The sequence below is a fragment of the Dreissena polymorpha genome, chromosome 13 (genome assembly GCF_020536995.1).
Source record: "Dreissena polymorpha isolate Duluth1 chromosome 13, UMN_Dpol_1.0, whole genome shotgun sequence".
NCBI lineage: Eukaryota > Metazoa > Mollusca > Bivalvia > Myida > Dreissenidae > Dreissena > Dreissena polymorpha.
In genome coordinates, this window is record NC_068367.1 from 2,424,014 (window position 1) to 2,441,513 (window position 17,500).

At 32.9% G+C, this 17,500-nt stretch overlaps 2 protein-coding genes across 2 annotated transcripts in view; one reads left to right on the forward strand and one right to left on the reverse strand.

Moving 5' to 3' along the window:
• Positions 1–2,176: 2,176 nt before the first annotated feature.
• Positions 2,177–6,304, reverse strand: LOC127855994 (uncharacterized). The gene is made up of 6 exons (XM_052391933.1): positions 6,176–6,304; positions 4,894–5,021; positions 4,416–4,499; positions 4,153–4,287; positions 2,914–3,036; positions 2,177–2,254 (listed from the first exon to the last, which is right to left on the reverse strand). Coding segments are annotated over exons 1-6 (495 nt in total). The 5' UTR covers positions 6,178–6,304; the 3' UTR covers positions 2,177–2,231.
• Positions 6,305–13,472: 7,168 nt separating this feature from the next.
• LOC127855874 (carboxypeptidase inhibitor SmCI-like) overlaps positions 13,473–17,500 on the forward strand; it is an 8,945-nt gene continuing 4,917 nt past the window's right edge. The window contains exon 1 of the mRNA XM_052391767.1: positions 13,473–13,548. Within this exon, the coding sequence (XP_052247727.1) occupies positions 13,473–13,548 (76 nt within the window). The remainder of the gene's footprint in view (positions 13,549–17,500) is intronic.

Below are 17,500 nucleotides of genomic sequence, written 5' to 3' on the forward strand. Positions count from 1 at the left end.
TACTTATTTTTAAATATTTTTTCATATTTTATTTATAAAGGTTATCAAAAAACAATAATATATATATGCTATTGGACATAACCATACAAACATGAGCAATACAAATTGTTTAGAGCTCAAAATGCAGTGTTAAGTTAATTTTGTTTACAAACAATCTGTTTATTTACATCGCTGTTTACTCGTAAATTGAAAGTGAAAGTGACTCGAGTCACCAACAATATATCGTTGATTTTCAACGTTTTCTGGTATCACTCACAAAGTAGGTCTCTTTTTAATGGCTAAAACGTTTGTAGTGATATAGTAAGTTACTTTCTGCTGGTAAAAAGTTGTTTAACATAGAATTAAAATTGAATTTTCTTTCGGCTATTTGTAGCATACGTAACCGCTTTGAGGCTACACATCACGTTAGTTGCAAAGTTGTAAACATTTCTTTCAATTATAAAACGGGTATATCTTCCATAATTCTTGACAACGTTGCACCTTAGCTGTTTTATGGGCATTTTTTATGCAAGAGTAACAGAAATCCGTAACAATTAGACCAGATTATATGCATAATAATTGAATTTCTCACCTTTATAGACTTTTAATAGTAGTTTTTCAGGTTCAGGATACGTCCTCTTTGTTTGAAAAGTATGCAGTGTGTGGAACTCAAGTGCTATTTATAGAGATGCTGAAAATAATGCAATGTGTATCGTTCCAATTTTAGTATTTTAGTATATGTACTGCCGAAGCAGTACATAAAGCAATGTGTGGTACTCAAGTGCTACTTATAGAGATGACGAAAGAGCGTCATATCGTAGGAGATCGTGAAAGATCGTGCGAAAGCCTTTCAAAACGTGTTAATCCTTGATGAAAGCGTCTCGATTCGTTGGAAAACGGGAGAGTCCTTCATGAAAACGTAACAAAGCGTGTCATATATTGATGAAAGCGTCTGACCTCGTGTAAGATCTTCATGCCAGATCGTAGCAAATCTTGAGCCATCTTAACGAAGCGTGTCAAGTGGTGACATACCGTAAAGACTGGGGTCCCCACTTTGAACCAAGCTCTGTTAAGCTTTCCTACGATTTGAGTCAAGCTTTGCTGAGTTTTGTTACTTTTTTTTAAGCTTTGATACGCTCTCGGCGCTTTAGTCAATTCGTGACAGAACGCCGAATTTTTTGAACAGTTTTAAAAAATTTGGCGTTCTTGCCGAATGTCCCGCTTTTTCACACGATCTTTTACGACACTGACGCTTATTCAAGCATTGTTACGTTTTGCTATCTATCTATCTGTCTGTCTGTCTGTCTGTCTGTCTGTCTGTCTGTCTGTCTGTCTGTCTGTCTGTCTGTCTGTCTGTCTGTCTGTCTGTCTGTCTGTCTGTCTGTCTGTCTGTCTGTCTGTCTGTCTGTCTGTCTGTCTGTCTGTCTGTCTGTCTGTCTGTCTGTCTGTCTGTCTGTCTGTCTGTCTGTCTGTCTGTCTGTCTGTCTGTCTGTCTGTCTGTCTGTCTGTCTGTCTGTCTGTCTGTCTGTCTGTCTGTCTGTCTGTCCGTCCGTCCGTCCGTCCGTCCGTCCGTCCGTCCGTCCGTCCGTCCGTCCGTCCGTCCGTCCGTCCGTCCGTCCGTCCATCCATCCATCCATCCATCCATCCATCCATCCATCCATCCATCCATCCATCCATCCATCCATCCATCCATCCATCCATCCATCCATCCATCCAGCCATCCATCCATCCATCCATCTATCTATCTATCTATCTATCTATCTATCTATGTATCGATGTATCTATCTATCTATCTGTCTCTCTCTGTTTCTCTCTCTCTGTCTCTCTCTCTCTGTCTCTCTCTCTCTCTCTGTCTCTCTGTCTCTCTCTCTCTCTCTCTCTCTCTCTCTCTCTCTCTCTCTCTCTCTCTCTCTCTCTCTCTCTCTCTCTCTCTCTCTCTCTCTCTCTCTCTCTCTCTCTCTCTCTTCATAGCCATGTTGAGTACGTGCGCATATCCTTTGTGGCATGATTTCACCACTAATGGCCATGAAGAGACATGTATTTATTTGGCACAACTATCTAGAACGCTGAACATAGAATTTCATTCGGATGATGCAGGCGAACTTGTGTAAATGTTAATTTAACAAAAACTTTATATTATTAAAATGCAACTGAGGTTGGATTATCAACACAATTCGCATGTATATGCGTATTTATTGTCTTATATGCAGCATAACTAATGAAACATTTCGATCTTGGATTATCCATCGCACCTAAGTACCCTTGAAGAAACATTCTGAAAAAGAAAGAGGGTGCACTTGCTGCAATTATGCACTTTCAAAATAAAACTAAGTTCAGTTCGTCGGACATTAGAACGTCGGGAGCATGTAACTCTTGTTTTTATATGAATGGTAATATAAGGAAATCTAATTTCATAAACAATTTATTTTCAATTTAAATAGTAAACATCTATTTAAAAAGCTAAAAAATTAGTATGTCATTTTCATCCGTTAACTTCTGACGCTTACGTTTAATATTTCTATATTACGTATATGTTTTTTTTTTGATGCCGATTCTAACAGGACACGATGTTTGTATTTCACGGGCAATTTAGGAAAACAAGCATTTGTTAATAAGCCATATGACTTTGATATGGGCTTGGATTACTCGATATTTCGCATCAAAAGAAATAACTTCCAAATAATTACACATGCAATTTGTGAATGTACTTTGTAGCGAGTTAGTCGTCGGACAGTGAAAACATTTTGATACTCATTCGCTAGCAACCAGACCAAAGTCGCCTTTGAATCGGGAACAAAGCCATTACCGATCATTTTAAATTTGTGTAATTAAATTATGTTTATTCTTATTAAATTGAGCAACAAACGCATAGTGAAGAACTATTCAGGTACAGGAAAGGTTTTCATTATGACACATTAATTGATAGTCACGTACCTTGACCAGTCCATACGTATTGAACGTCGGGCATTGCAAATAGCTTTCCCATTAAGTTATACAGATCGCCAGCAATAAAATGCAGCGGTAGTCCATTTAAGTCTATGTCATCCGTGGTCTTTTCTGAAAGCAAAGATCGTAAAGGAACTTTTAACAAGAATACCATTACCTTTTTAATAAATTTGTTTGCAATCGTACTTATGTTTTGGTTAATATCATGCAATCGAAAAGACACTTTCTTTATCCCAACAAAACTAGGACAACAAAAGTTTATAAATTGTTTTCTAAAAAAATACAAGATGTAAAGATATAAATTATAATAGATTTAAAAAAAGCAAATGAAGAACCACATGGGAAGGTATGATTTACTGAGTAGACGTAACGTAAATCTTATTATATTTGACCTTAATGTGAGTTCACTTCAGTTTGAAAACTTTTGCAAGTAACGGACACGTTCATTTTTGGAATAAAAAGCAGGTACTTAAAGTGAGTTCATGCTCATGCGAGGTTGTGGCCGGGCTAAGAATAAAAACCGCCATCATGTGGTTTGCAGTGATTCCTATGTCATGTTAAATCAGCAATATTATTTTGGATCGGCCTGTTTACTAAATATGTTCAAGATTAATGACAACCAATTTATCGAATGTGAGTTTGGGGGAAGAGGGGGAACCAAGCTCCATCAGTCAAAGTCACACATTATATCATATGTTACAGTATCTGTATTTATTGGCATATTCAATTATTAGAACAGAATGATATAATTGTGTGTGTGTTTTTAATTCTAAAACACTTCCAGAAAACAATCTGAATAACGTATAAATTTAGCGGACTTTAAAGAGGCTATTCAAGCGATTCTGGGTCGTGTTAGTGTTTTGTGCATTACTCGTAGTACACAAAAACTTGCTTTTAGGTCGTATGTGAATGGCTCATTATTAAGTCAAGTGAATGAAAACTATGATCCTTGGGTTATGTAGACGGTGCGTAACTTCCATATCACGATATTGGGAGGTTTTTTCCTAACGATTATATGTTACCAACACAAACAAAGCAGTTGTTTAAATGTCTCTTACATTTGTACACCAATGTGTCTGCGTATCTTAGATGATAAGACGAGAGTTTTGGTTACACGTTGATTTTGAAAATGCTCAATCCCCAAAGTGTCATTGTTGTTCCATTTCTTATAAAATCATCTAACATAAAACATCGTGATGCAACATACAATACCAAAGTCGTACGCACTGCGCAAGTCTCTGATTTGCAGGTCAAAAAAGCCCTGATTACAGCCGCCGTCACTGTCTGGAGATATGCAGATATACCACCAGAAGTATTTGGAAATATTCTGGCTAAAGAATTGCTCAATGCGCGACCCATTTACTGCAAAAACATATTTATATATGCATAAATATGCGCGATAAATAACAAGTAGTTCAAAATGTATGTTGGATCGACTGGTCGAAAAAAAATAATAAGAAGATTCGTTAGACAAACGTTGCTGTACGTACCTTGATGAAGACTGACACCGCACGCATTTTCCAGAATATCCGTAGTGGAATGATCTTGAATCACATGATTTGTTATTTTGGTTGCTGAGCAATAAAAGACAAAATAAAGGGAAAATAACAACACCCGCGTGAAAGTAATATTTTTTAAAAATATGCACATGGAATAAATTAATCTTGTTATATATGTTCACATTAATAATTAAAATCTCATTTTTACAGCAAACTAGTCAATCCGATTTAATGAATAATGCGTTAACAATACCATTTATGCGTGCTGCTGCGTTGATAGTTACAATTGTTTTCATGATTGATAGTGTTCTGACTGAACTACGTTTTGGGTGCCGCAATACATGGTAACTTTTGGAATTTTTTCGTGAAAAATTATATCGCCCCTCTAAAAACAGTCAGTCTGGATTATTATATATTCAAATTCTACATTCTTACATACATGAGGGGTAAGGCGAGATGTTATACATACAAGGTAACGGTATCACGCCGGTACGTGGGACCGCGGGGGGACTTGTACCATTTGTTGTGGGTTTTTCCGAAATTTGAGGAAGATCCGATCTCCACAGACCAGACACCAAGCCATTCTCCACTGGCAACCTTGAAACAAATGTTAATAGCATGTCTTCACTGGCAACCTTAAAATAATGTAAAACCACGTGTCTCCATCTGGAAACTCAATGTACTAGAAAACAACGTGACTTCAAAAACGCGAACTTGTACTTCATTATTTCGTGTAGAAAACTGAACTGTGTGCTTATTTAGTCTCACTATTTGAAATAGCATTAGCTTCTCGTAGTACTTCTTTTGATACGAATACGGATGATTGTGTATTTATGCAATGTAGTAAACTAGCGAGAGTTGATATTATACTATGAAAATTGTGCTAATGCAATAGAATTCAATCTCTTTGTATATCGACACATTATGTTACATTGAACATTCATGTGCCATATAAATAACATTTGCACTTATTGTGTAGCAAAGGTGATTTTGGATTGAATGACTATCGAAATATGTTTATTAACTTAAAGGTGGAGTACATGCAATTGTAATGCTTTCCAAATTTTTATATCAAATAATTATGTACAAATACGGTACTATCATGATCACTAAAGGTCAATACATGACTAACGGAAACAATAACTTGATACACGTTATATACGAAACTAACATTGCCTACTTAAGTATAACGTTGAAAAAACAACAACAGTTTACAGGATGAAAAGCATACATTTGCATTCGCGACATGGTAAGCTAACCCACTACTAAAAGTCAGAGAGTTTCTCTAAAGCTTAATTGCAAAACAAGGTGAAATTAGTATAATCGTGCGATACGTAGTGCCCATTGCAAAAATGTATTTTTCAGAAATCATTTTGGGATTTTTTACTTTAACATTTGTAATGTAAACGTTTTTGACCATATACAAAACAACGCAAGTAAACCGGTCGGTTTATAACGATTTGGTTATTAATAATTGTACTGTTTCTTCAAAGTGAAGGTGTTTAATACATCTGGAGTAAATCGTGTTAATTCAATACAATCGTATACAATGTACTGAAAGTAAAACATTTCATTAGCTGTCAAACATTTAAAACATCTTTATTTGTATCCATACAAACGTAATATTCAATGTCAACGAATACATAGACAATACTTTTACAGCAGTACATTTGTCAATTATCCTTAACGGTAGACACTTTAGATAACGAGCACATCCAGAGAATGTTACAGTAATAACAAAGGGTACTTACATTAGTTTGAAACTCACTTATGGCCACCTTCGTCGTGGCAAACTCGTTACAAATCGGCAATGCCACCGATATGCCCAGTAATGACCACATAACGATCATTATATGATACATATTGAGTATTTTCCGGCTCTGAAACGGTTTCAAAATCTGTGATCCATATATTTGTGTGTTTGGTTCAAACGGTCTTAAAATTACATATACACCACTAATATATACATAACTCCAAAGATTCAACGAACCCATCTATTAATTTGTGTTAGGAAGTATACATATTGTATATATTTCTAAAAAAACGATGCATTTTCTCAACAACTTTTAAATTTAGTTTAAGAATACTAGTTCGGTATAAAACATTGCTCTATCTAATATATATAATGATGAAGCGTAAAACTTACAGTAAATAGTGAAGCCCTCTGTAAAATGCTACTTCGCCAAATGAAACGTTCTAACGTTCGGTTTTTATAATTAATATGGACCCAAAGTTGTAAAGGTAACACATGCCGCAAAATATCAGGTAATTACTAGTACGAAAGTCGTAATCCGATCAAAATGATGGCCAATGTACCATAATTAATCACAACAAACCTACACATTATAAAATGTTGATGGAATGAAAAATTCTGGCAATAATTGAAGCAAAATTTAATGACTCTTTATGAACATCGAATGAGAAAAATATCATTTTACAATAAAGTTGAATATACAAACTATCAACGAATTGTTATTTGAGATCGTAAATTTGCTACAATTAGTTTAAACAAATCCATAAAGCTTTCCACAGTAAATATTGCTGTTGTAAGCCTTGATGATTCTTGTCGAATTCATTTTCGAAATCGAGCAATCAGAATCGATTTATTTTTTATAAACAATGTGTTTCAAGGAGGTTGTGTTTGGTATCAACATATGACAAACTCCCAAACCAAGCCTACATCGCAGTTTAAACTACAACTTTTATCATGGTGCTGTGGAGTTTTTGCATCAAATGTTTACGAACAAATATACATTTTCCGTTCTTTTGTTATGTGCTTTTGGATTGAGCTTGACCATTTTCACTTAAAGGTGTATGACCTTAATGTTTTACAATATTAAAGAGGTTGATATGATGAAATGTGTTAGTACAATCGTAAATACATGTGTACGATGACCAACAAAATGAATTTATTTTTCAAGGAAACGTGATGCATTAAACAATTTTAAGCAAAAGTTTGCCTATTAAAAATCTTAATTTACTTTTGTATTGAGAAACGAATGTGCAAATGTTTTGTACAAATTATGCTTGAAGCGACATGCGTGTACTTGTAAACGCAATTTTAAGTAAACAACCAAAAATAGATCAACCGGCACAGTGCGCAACTTATGCTTTATTACACCTGAAACTAAATGAGATAGTTTTCCACAGTAAGGTTAAAGGTCTTTTTAAAAACGGTAATCGTCGTCCGATCAGTGTGCAGAAAGTGTAACTTGTGACGTTTAAATGAAAAGTGCTTGTATTATCGTTAACGTTATTTTTTCAATGTTGCGTGTGGTTATAAGTTAAAGACTTACGCTTTTGATATATAGTACACGCCATTGTAACGTTAAATACTATTTTATAAACACGTAAAGTTGCATTTAGGCGAAACTATGTCTCGCATATATGTTAAAATTGTTTCTGAAATAGACTTAAGGAAACAATTTAAATTTCTTAATGTTTCTAAATTATGCAACTCAATCATCAGTAATCAGCAAATATCTGCTTATGTACATTGTATCGTACTTATTACAAATCATAAGTTGCAATATATATTTTGAAGTATCATTTTTATAAATTATGTGACGCAAAGTCTTTCCATATTTATTGTACATCATGTTTTTACTGCATGTATATGTATGGAGAAATGTATAACAAGTATTTCAATACTGATTTACCGTCCGATACATATACTATTTGACTCTGGTAGCGCGTATAAAAATTACATGAAAGATGAAGTCGACACATTGTTTAGATAAAAAACAAACTCGAACAAATTATTAAAATCAGCTAGCGTGTGATATCTGCCATATAATGCGTGTCTTAATAAATCCAAAGAGAAATTGATTATTAATTATTTAGTAAATAAAGATATGTAACGTTATGTATATTCACATGGACATGATCCCGCATACCACGGAACAAACTACCAGAAAATCAGCAATATTCTGAGCTTATTATACGCCACACACGCTGTAATATAAAGTCTTAAAAGAAAACAATTTTCTGCAAGGGGTAATATTCAACAGCGTACGTACTTTGCTATTGCATGAGTTCCGAGGCTGTAGAAACTGCACCGGTTAAAATAATGATAATTACTTTTTCTGCAAATATATTCTTGACATCATTTAATGTTATTTATTCAGCTTGTCTTGATTATACAATGCTAATAATACACACTCGAGATATCAAATTAAAAAAGGTTTTATGTGCTATTCAATATGACTTACTTACATTTACGCAACCTTTTTTTAACGTAACTTAATTGATAAATACACGTTTACTAAAAACGATTCCGATGCAAAATTTAATTTTGAAACAAAACAATTTTATTTTCTATTTTTTTTTAAATATCTTCTGTTCAGTGCTTAAGAAAATGTCTGTTTTCTCATGAAATACATATACAATTTCATTAATGTATTTCTAATATATAGGTTAAGTGAGTTGATGTCATTCATTCATGAACCTTCTCAGACAAAACCAATTAGAAAAGAGCTTACTGATAAAGTACTAAATGCTCTCCGCTACGTCAGTCGTTGATTCTTGTTTATTTGTCAATTTATAATTTGAACATAAATCCGTTCCTTAGAAGGCTATTATACATATTGAACTTCAAGGTAATGAAAATTTAATATGTATAAATAGAACAACCACGCGTGTAAGGAGAAAAAATAAGGCCATGCAAATACAATCAAATAATGTGTTTAAATGTTCCATTCAGTTCAATTTTATTAAACACAAAGTTGATAAATATTTCGCATTTTATACACATTGTCGAATATCACAAGCAAAAAATATACTAATGTGCACTTTAAATGGCTTCGTTCTGCATCCATTGATCACACCACGCGACAAAAACATTACAATTAAGGAATATTTCTTGACCTCTAACGTATTAGCTTAAATCCGATTATGTTAAAATGCTCATATGTAATGGCTATATATAACCATGAGCTGATCATTTTCCTTTGATTGAATTATAATTGCATGCTTCGTTAAAAGTGGAAAACATGAGTTGTAGATTATCGTCGTGTTTTAGCTAATGGCACAGCTTTCAAATCAGACGCGGGTTTGCTGTGTGTCATTAACAGTATGCAGAGTTTTGCATAGAAAATGCATACACAGCCATAATCGGAATGCACCAGAAGTAACAGACAGGTTGATGATTATATTAATGAGGTCATCATTTTTAAGCACGTTGATAATAAGACAGAGAGTCTGGAGACACAATATGTACATAAGTACAAAATATCAGAAATATTCATATGCATAACATGTACATAAGTACAGAATATCACAAATAATCATAATCACAAGATACAGGTAGAACAATCCCTGGAGATGTATGAAATTATTAGTGCACCTATTTTAGAGCTCTTATCGACGCAGTATGTTTTGGCCAACTACAGTAAAATATTGCAAATAAAAAATCGCGATATATGCACATATCCATATGTTGGTTGAGATCGTATGCATAGGCAAAGTTATGGTCCCGTTGTAGCACAATATGTACATTTGAATTGAGTCAAAAGTACCTCACAATTAAGTGCCTCTAGAGAGCTGAATATTTGCACACAATTAAGTGCCTCTAGAGAGCTAAATATTTGCACAAATATTAATCAGTATGTGAATGTATACACCTCAATATTTTGGTTTGCACTTTGGTCCGCCACAAATGTAGTTACAGCTGTTTTTATGAGAAAAACATAAGTTTCCGGCGACTCAAACAGTGTTCATGATAGACGGCTAAAACTTTAAAGACACATTTAGCTGCATAAAAACTTTCGTACTTCTATATTCTGCTTGGGAATTTTTTGCCAATACCGTTGTAGTGATCCCATTTTAAACTAATAATTATATTTTCACGTGTTATGCCCGTAAATGACCACGTAATGCTTTATAGAGCTAAAACTGTACGCAGATATTTATAAGCATGTGCAGTTGCTCACATTTATGTTTAGGTAAGAATATTTGACCGGCGTTATAACGTTCGCATTTAGGGAAACAATATCCTTTTTCAAACTGTGTCTTTCATACCTCAGTAATTGTTGGTGCTAGAGGAATGACACTTTACAAACAAGTTCACCTGCGTTTGCTCCAGGTAGCCTCCTAATCTAACTTCGGTTTCTTAGATATATAAGTGGTGTTTTTAGGAATAAGCTGAACGTACGGCCATATAGTTATGCAAACTATACGTACTTTCAGTCAATATAATCAACCAGAAATGATCTAATGACGAGCGACCATAGCTTGATTGTTGTTAATATAACCTGTTTCTTCCGGTCGTGTTGGTATAATTATTATTGCTGTCAACGAGTATCTTGTTTTGTTCTGGTATTTGTATAATTATAGTGTTTAACATATTTTAAAGAGTTATAATAAAAACATTAGATGCAATGTGTACTCAAAATACGAAATACACAAAATAATTCACTTGTGAGCAACGATAATCTAAAGAAACAAACATGTTTTAATTATTGCGATTTTTTCGATATAAACTTTACAACACGCTCATATCACATAAGATGGGCATTGAGTTTAATTAAATAATATAATTGTCTTTATTTTCTCATGTCAATATCGTGCTCAGATTGCTATATAATTTAATCAATAACAGATATAACAATACAATAATTATAAATATAAAATTTCAAACTTCTTGCAGTGTTTATCACCCTTTTGGCTAAACGGTAGACACTCATTCTCAAAAATAAATCCATATTTATATATCCAATTTAACAACTTTATTAATTTTATGCGAAAATGTGTTATTTTCTACATAATGGAACTTTTAATCTGTATGATACCATCGACTGAAAAGAAATATATATATACTACTCTTAATTATATTACAGGTGCATAAAAGTTCAATTAAGCGTCATCACATGATGTTTATTAGTGACAGAGATGTGATAGGTCTCATTTCCTTCGTAGTGTTTATTAAACTTAGTTAATTTAACTTAGGGTTCAACGTTGCACAAAGCATAACACGTAAAACATTTGGAAGGGTTTTCATTTTGTTATTTTATATTTTATTTTGTTCAAATCCGTTTCATTTAATAAATAATTGAACTGTTTGCATATGATTTATAGATAACTAAACAACGTTAAATGAACAACGTGTAATAACAAAGTAAAAAAGTAGTTTAATCGACCATCAGCATACCATATGCACTGGAGGTAGAGACATGATAGAGCTATGCTCGGAACCAGCCATACCTCTACGCGGATGTTGGGAAGATGTAAACTCCATCTTTCTATATATACTTGGAATCAGTATCGGCTTTAAAAGTGAATAATATTTCTGTTTAGGCATATTTATGCAAGACATAAATAGCCATCACTCCCCCCAACAATAGACTGATCTCGGACTTTGATCGAGTTTAAAAAACACACGCATTCATCGGTACAAACAACGCTGGTCCATTATATCAACCGATGATAGCTTGATTTAAATAATAACGGTTGATACGGTGTGTGATTTTGAAAGGATTTTAAATGGGTCCGCTTTATTTGTACCAGCAGATTTGTGTCTTTTTTTTCCCCCAAAAGTTGCTTTTCCGTGATGCATATATTCGTTTCCTTGGGCAAATAAACATAAGGTACACATGGTAATTCGCTATAACTATCGTTGTTTACAAAACAAAATCGATCTTAATGAGTCTGTCATGTTAATAATAATAAGTTTTGCTGCATTCTACTGATAGGAAAGCTGTTTTTGCTAGGCTTTTATCCATATTGTATAACTCATCGATTCTGATTTAATCACGTGCGATTCAGATTAAATAAGTGGTTAAACACGGCGGTATCACCCATCCAACAGTTAGCAAACTTAAATATCTTCATGATCACTGTCTTAAGATTAAACTACTCTAAATTAAATGCCTCATAAAACAAGAGGCACAAACAGCCATGCATTACAGAAAGTATTAGATAACCAGTTACAAAGAACTGATATTTTTCGTATTTGAATCGTTGATATTTGCTGTTGACAATAACAAAATACAATATAATACATGCAAATGTATACATAAAAAATATTATCAACAGGTTTTTTATAAATCTCGATTGATTCTATTAGAAGGCTCCAATTGCTATTATGACAAGTCTTCTGTTAAAATGTCTACATATATGTATCAGTTCAGTGCAGCTTAATGGTTACGTGTCAGTTCAGGTGTGTCATTGACATCAAAACCCACAAACGTCCTTGTTAAAAGTCACATGTTTTACTAGTAATATTAAATCTATTATCTTTTCAATCAATCTTGCTGTCAAGCATTTTGTAGATAATGTTGATTTTAATGACACCTGTTTACAACTTTGGATAAATTCACGCTATTTCAGCTTTACATCACCATTACTTTATTTAAATATTACCAACTTCAAGGGAGGCAGTTTAAGCGGGATATATCTTCCTTGTAAGCGTTTCAAAGATAACATAATATAGAAAAAATCTTTTAGCAATTATTTTGAATCAATCTCGATATATAAACGTGTGTTCTGAATCAATTGGACTGTCAAGGGACACATGCTGAACCACCGAGCTAAACCAAAGTAACTATGTTATTTAATATAAATGCTAACATGTACGTGTAAACGCGTAGAAGATCTTGAATATATGTTTTATAATTAAACACGCGTTTGGCAATTGTCTTTTAAGAATTAACATGAGTGTCCTATTTATGAAAGTTGTAATTCGTAGTTTCAATGCGTAATTTAATGACGAATGTATAGCATGCTGACGTATTATTTGCTCAGGGAAATTGACCATGAAAAGTATTTTCAGAAAACAACTCACAACAAGATGATATATACACTGACAATACGCTATCGTTTACCGTGTCGAAAATGACTTTTAATATCTAAATGATTTGTCATAAATAGGTAGTACGTCATGAAAGTTACACACACAGTCTAGAGATAAAATTTAAATGGATGAAACTATTGCTCTATTGTAATGTTTACATTTATATCGATAAACAAACATGCATATAAGTACGAAAAGTGCAACGATGTTGTCTTTTAGTCGGCAGATCCCAATGGTGAGATCGACCTGAACGGGTTGCCATGGTACAAGATGGTTGCGGATCAAACGATTGGCAGCGACATGACTCTCGACAGTCAATTCCTATTAGTGATATGGGTGCGCACCTCTGGCTAGAGGTAACCCGGTACTTCATTATCGAACGGTGTTTTAACAAATTAACAGGGGACACAAAATATTAAAAATCTATTATATTCATTCAACGACTTCATTGCAGCGTAAAATACCACGTAAAGAAAAAACACAATGTAAGTTGATTGTAACCACAAATACACTAGGGTAGTATTAATACCGAATTTACATTCGGCGCACAGCAAGTCAGTTCCATGTGCATTTACAACTTTGTAAATAAAACGGTATTTTTTATAAAACGTATGAAATTAGTGTTAACTTTACCTATACTATATTCATAGAACCTAACTAAATTACATATTCGATGTAATAAATTACTTACAGGTATTTACAAAAAAAAAACTAATTATTTATTATGAACAAAGTGCGTCTTATTTTTTTTACAATATTAGCGATATTAGTGGCTTGGTACAGGTGATCTCGCTCGGGGAACTTCGTGTAAAGCTACGAAGCTTTACACGTATCTATTCTATTACTAAATTATTATTTTCATTTGGATCCTTCTGAGTCGGTACAGATAATCTAGATGTTATCCAAAGATATGAAAAACTTGATATTTACGCATTTATTTGTTTTTAACATGATGAGATAGTCACGGCTAGAAACATAAAAAATGCACATTAAAACTTGTAATATATATATTTCTTAAGTATTTTTTTAGGTGTATAATTCAAAGCTTTATCTTTAAAGTATTGTATGAAACTGAATCGGAAACGGATTTGATTAATACCGTATGCAACGGACCAATTTTAAAGAAAAATACTTTAAAGTAATTTACTTGAATAATTTATGTGTTTATTTCATAATAAGTAAAACATAAAAATAAAAACCTACAAATATTACATTTATACCTCACAGACATACATGCTTTTGCAGGAGTGAACTATTCATTTTAACATAAAGGGAGAATTTAAAACCCATAGGATTTGGGTGTTCAATTGTATATATATGCACTAAATATTTGGAAAAGTAAATATTTTGTAAAATCAAACAACAGACGGAAGACGCGTACCAAACAAAATGCATCTTGAAATGCATGTCTCATGATAAAAACACGAGTGTTTGGTGGAATTTGGTGGTATTTGTGTCCCGTTGTCGTTTTGCAGTGTTCTTTGTATACAGCGGTTGATTTGAATGAAAAACATGTTTGTATACATTTGCACGGCCGTTAATCACGCGCAAAGGCCCGAATGTATTGAAATTTCATGGATAATTTTACAGGGTGATTAGGTTTTATATGTTTTTTCAACATATTTCGCATTATGTTTTAAAGCGGGCAATGTAGTGCGATTCAGCCAAGATTAATTTATCCACAAGTGTACAGAAAAAGATATTCTCAGCCCATTTAAAACATAAGAACCTTAATAAATTTGGGCATGATGGAGTTCCGAGCATTTCAATTAGTTTTCCCCTTTGTGACGAGAAATGCAAGATGTATCAATTAACAGTCGTATCGCAATTACATTATCACATACATTTTATAGATAATGTTATTTGTTATATTTCATTTATTTTTCAAAGTACACAAAAAGGCCCAAATCTTTAAAGAACATAAACACAATCTATAATAAATAAGATGTAGTTTTCAAATATATAAGTGATCAACTAAATAAAGAAGTCACCAACATGAATAAAACATAGTGTACGATATATACCAAAAATGTTTAAAACGCAATAAAACCAATAACTTAATGTTCAACATTATCCAACTAATTCATCGACAGAAATTTGTATACACTATGATAATTGACGAAATAAATATAACATTATACTTCTTCTCGAAACGATGATTTGTGGCCCTTATTCCGAATGCTTAATTTGCTAAAAGGCCAATTTCGACAAATCTTTATTAGGCTCATATATGCTGTTTTGCCCACTATTGACTCCAAAAAAAAAGAAGATCGCTCGGTCTTTTTTCGTTGCCTTTTTTGTATTAACAATTATAAATGTTGTTATCTTACAAAGATGAACGTTTCAATCCATCAAGACATTATTAGAAAACTACTTTTCTAATTACGCTCGCACCTCAAATGTAGTAGTCAACTTACAAAAAATAATGTAAGTCCTATAAGCATAATAGAAACCATAACATACAATATTTCAATTTAAAATAGCTTTAAAATACATTGGCGCCAACTCCTTATCTGTGCGCAACCTCCTTGGCATTGGCTCCATCTCTTTTTGAAAAAAAGCAAATTTATCTAATATATCGGCTAGAAGCCGATGTTTTGTACACGCATTAACTTGTACAGGTTCAAAGCAATCGTTTAATGTAATGAGCGATTTATTTTGTTGGGAATTTGCTCGTCAAACAGGCAAAAGACATTGATTTGCTTTTACGAATTCTGCCATGCCATAACTTGTTAAGGTCCTTGCGTTTCCAAGTGGGTTGTGATTGTTGATTGCCGATTTTTAAAAAATAATGCGAAATGTGTAGAAAAACATATTAGACCTAATCACCCTGTAAAATTATCAGTTAAGTTTCAAAACATCCGGGCCTTAGCGTCACCTCGAAAGTAGCTTTGGCTCAATTATTAATGCATCTCAAAACAGAAATGGCGCCTGTGATAAGAGAATGTCCATTCTAGTCAGGCTTGCGGGATGTGCGGACAATACTTAACAAAACGACATAAGAAAATAAAATAAACTGTGGTGATAAGTTTTTAGCCCAGTATTATGCTGGACAAAAACAAACTAATTGCACTTTTCAGAATTTGAACAACTTCAAATGAACAACATTATTTTGATTACTGACTGTTCAAAATACATGAATGCGCGCAATATATAAATATAAAATAGAAGTTTCTACAATTGGGCAATTTGATTTGTCGGAAATCTTATATTGTATATTTATTGAGTTCTGTGTGTCACTGAATGTATCAGTTGTACATCAAAATCTATCTTATTATGAAGCATCAAGAAAAACGATTTGCTTCAATTTGTTTCTTCATCGCTCATAAGAGTCGTGTAGGTATGTTATACATTTCAATACTTGGAAGATATATATATGGCGATTTAAAACGTGCATATTGATACACGTTTAAGGGTTGTTGCTGCAGTTGTGTCGATTTTTTCCACCAAATATATTTTGTTCAAAATTTATATTCAAGTACTATATACAAATACTATATGAAAAATGAAATAAAAATATAGGGTCATCGGTCTTGTTTTGATTGTATTCACCATTTTATAACATGTCCTTTTTCATTTAAACTGGAAAATCTCTGATTGCCTCAAACCAATGAATAACCTATGAAATAGACAACATATAGATATTATATATGCTGAGATACATAAAATACCATTTAATTAAACAACACAATGCCAAACAATGGAGACCAGAAGTTAAAAAAATTTGAAAATATTTTTTTTAATGTTTATGTCACCACCAAAAAACTTATGTTGTTTACTATTTTTAACACCAAAATGTATTTTTTTTTAAATCTGTCAAATAGAATTCTGCAAAACTGCTCGAAAATGTTCATCTTCGTGTTGTCATCATAAAACACAAATAAAAAAGGGGGTCACAGCACTTTTAACCGAGATTTTTTGTTTTAACTACCCCTACCGTCTACTTCAAATTTTATAAAATTACATCAATTAGGCAAAACCCAAGTACCGGTACATAGATTGTAAGAAATAGGCATACACATTAGAAATTGTTTACAATCTTAACTGGGATCACAACAGCTTACCAAAAGACATTAATAAAAAACAATATTTAATCACAAACATGATACCATGAAGTATTAAACTCGACCTTAATCATTAATAACTTACATGTACATGTTCACAGATATCGGCTTGTTATGAAGTTTGTGATAACATGCTTTAAATTGATAAATTAAAACGACATGACTAAAAAGCTACAGTATAAAACAAGAATGAATAAAAGAAATAAAAAAAAATTAAAAACAAG

What these genes read in the sequence shown, in the direction of transcription:
- LOC127855994 (XM_052391933.1), bottom strand. An exon ending in GCAAATCAGAGACTTGCGCA is followed by an intron (nt 3,037 to 4,152) that starts GTGCGTACGACT and finishes CTTTGCTTTCAG; the next exon opens with AAAAGACCACGGATGACATA. An exon ending in ATACGTATGGACTGGTCAAG is followed by an intron (nt 2,255 to 2,913) that starts GTACGTGACTAT and finishes TTTCTTTTTCAG; the next exon opens with AATGTTTCTTCAAGGGTACT.